General features: G+C 35.0%; 1 protein-coding gene across 1 annotated transcript; it reads left to right on the forward strand.

Moving 5' to 3' along the window:
* Positions 1-603: 603 nt before the first annotated feature.
* On the forward strand, positions 604-2033 carry LOC112178040 (enolase-phosphatase E1). The gene is made up of 2 exons (XM_024316258.2): positions 604-837; positions 1383-2033. Exons 1-2 carry the CDS (start codon positions 691-693, stop codon positions 1815-1817), a joined length of 582 nt encoding a protein of 193 aa, XP_024172026.1. The 5' UTR covers positions 604-690; the 3' UTR covers positions 1818-2033.
* Positions 2034-2864: the final 831 nt, after the last annotated feature.

Below are 2864 nucleotides of genomic sequence, written 5' to 3' on the forward strand. Positions count from 1 at the left end.
TTTATTTAATTGACTAGGGTCAGAGACCCCAGTATCCAAAAGAAACAAAAGATCTAGACCCAAACCAGTAATATGGTACTAGACTGGGCTAGAAAGCCGGGCCAGGAAATTCCCTGGCAGTTCCAACTAAGACACTTCATAACTGAACAACATTGTTAGAGTTTGATCCCAAGTTTTGGTCCTCGCAAGTTTCCATTCGTTCAAGCATTTGTACGTCTAGTTCGTTTCTTAGGGCTAGGGACTGCTGGTCTAGGACCATTAATGCCACCATCTGGGACAAACAAGCTTCTCTACCTTTTTTTTTTTTTTTTCCTCGTCCTTGCTGCAATCTATACATAGGCACACATCTGTGAATACTAAACTAAGAGACTGCTCAAAGTAAATGATTGGTGAATGACTTTAGAGCTGTTGAATGCTAGCTAAGCTTGATGCATATTTGCATGCTAAATATACTTTGTATTCAAATGACCAATCACTGGATTTCCTACAACTCTGTATTATCATCGTCAACCACTGGATTTCCTAAAAATATTCTGCACCACAAGAAGAATGTGCAGCCTTTACTATAAATCTACACACTAAATAAGGTGATCTCTCAAAATCTTGTTGGTCTTCTTCAACCTTTCTCTCACTAAAAAAGTAGAGAAAGAAAGAAGACCGTTTTTTGAAACACATTCTAGCTAGCACAATATGGGTAATTGCGCGAGTGAACCAAAGACCGATGATTTTGCATCACCAGCACCCGTGCTCAAGAAGGAGGAAGAACGTGACGAATTAGTGTACACTGGGTTGGGTAATGAAGATAAGCAACCTTCTCTTGGGGCCTTGCTTATGGAGGTATGAATATAATGATTTTAATCAATTTCCTTTCCACTTTTCCGAAAGGAAGTCTAGGTCATTAAGTACGTAATTTTCTTAGAAACATGAGAATGCAATGAAGAAAAATAGAATGAACATCATCAAAGAGAACAAGCAAGATAGTCTTAGGAGCCTACCTATTCCAACAAAGAGCATTTTTCATTTCAAAAAAAAAAAAAAAAAGTGACCAAGTTAATTTGTAAGATTATATGAACAATTAACATCATGAATCTAACTTTAGGGTTTTACTCAACCAGTTTGGTCAAACTTAAGCATTTATTTCTGATTTAGATTTGTTTTGCATTATATTGATTCCATTATATAGAAAGTTGAGGATACTAGTAATTAGTTAGAGTCACATTAATCTTCATTGTATATGTGTATCTCTTTAGTTTTTGAATATATTTCTTCGAATCTAAGAAGATACTTTATTTCGAATTATATATTATACACACGCATATGTGTTTTCACTACCACAACTAATTTTGTGTGCTTAAATGACAATCCATGCATTGTAATAACAGGAAGAAGAAAAGGCAGCCCCAGTTCTTTCAAAGCCAAAAGAAACAGAGTTGGTAGTTGAGCCAAAAGAGACGAAGGTAGTGGCTGAGCAGAAAGAAGAAAAAGAAGAAGAAAAGCCTAAAACTACGACCGAGAAGAAAGAGGAAATAGATGCCGAGCAAGTGAAAGCACCTGAAGCAGAAATAGTATCGGTACTAGCAGATACAGTTACCCAAGAAGATAAGAAATTCGATGAGGAGAAGAAACTAGTAGAAGATATCAACGAGATCAAGAAACCAGCAAAAGAAAGCGTTGATATCAAGAAACCGGCAGAAGTGATCGACGATATCAAGAAACCAGCAGAAGAGATCGACGATATTAAGAAACCAGCAGAAAAGATTCACGATATCAAGAAACCAGCAGAAGAGATAAATGAGATTAAGAAACTCGAACAGTAATACGAGATCAAGAAAACTGAAGAGATCAACAAGATAAAGAAACCTGAAGAGATCAATGAGATAAAGAAACCCAAAGAAAGTGGTATAGAGATCGAAAAACCAGGAAAGAATTAGCAAATATATGAAAAGCCTGATAATTAAAATAATTAAGGATGTCCCTGTTGGTTTGTTATTGAATTCTACCAGAACATATATAAGTGTTCGTGATTTTTTTTTTTTTTTTTTTTTTTGGGTTTTGAAGGGAAAATTATTGCATGTACGTTGGTTGTGAAATCAATATATTTGGGTTGGCCTGGGGAGTGATATCCAATCCACACTCATTCTTTTTTTTTTTAATTGAAATTCTTAAAAAAGAGAAAATTAAGTTACTAAAAACAAAAATTTTAAGTTACTAAAAAGGAAAATGGAGTGTGAACTATAAAATGGAGAGTATGAATTTCATTCCCCATTTGAATTTTGTTAGTTTTAATTTTTATTAGCTGAAGGCGTTCGAAGTGAAAATATATATGAGGGCCGGGCAACTCATCTATAGTGGCATATATCAGAAAGAACCTCTACCTAAGTAATTTGACCCATTCAATTGTGATGGCATGAGGCAAAACAAAAAATATAGATGATGGAATAGATTAAACTAAAAATCAAGACCTATAACATCTTGTGCCATCTCTACTAAAAATATAAAAGAAATAAGGAAAAGTCAGAGAGGTGGCACTAGATGTTAAAGAGATCGAGAGTGAACAACAAGCCCAAATGCAATAAAGAACAACTTTTTAAAAAATAAAAATTAATTAATTTCAGTTTAGCTACTCCAACATCATGTTAGTCCCTAATGTTTGAACTTTTGAATTACATCAACAACATCGCTGCACTCCCTTTAATTAGCCGTGTCCAATCCTTCATGCTTCATCCAAATTGTCTATCAAGCAATAGCGTGGGAAGGGATAGAATGGCTAAATTCCTATAATACCCATTGTCAACGTTTTCCCTCTTGATTTCTCTCCCACTTTGTTTACATTGTGCTCACTCTAGCTCCTCCGATCCCAAATC

This window comes from Rosa chinensis, chromosome 7 (genome assembly GCF_002994745.2).
Source record: "Rosa chinensis cultivar Old Blush chromosome 7, RchiOBHm-V2, whole genome shotgun sequence".
NCBI lineage: Eukaryota > Viridiplantae > Streptophyta > Magnoliopsida > Rosales > Rosaceae > Rosa > Rosa chinensis.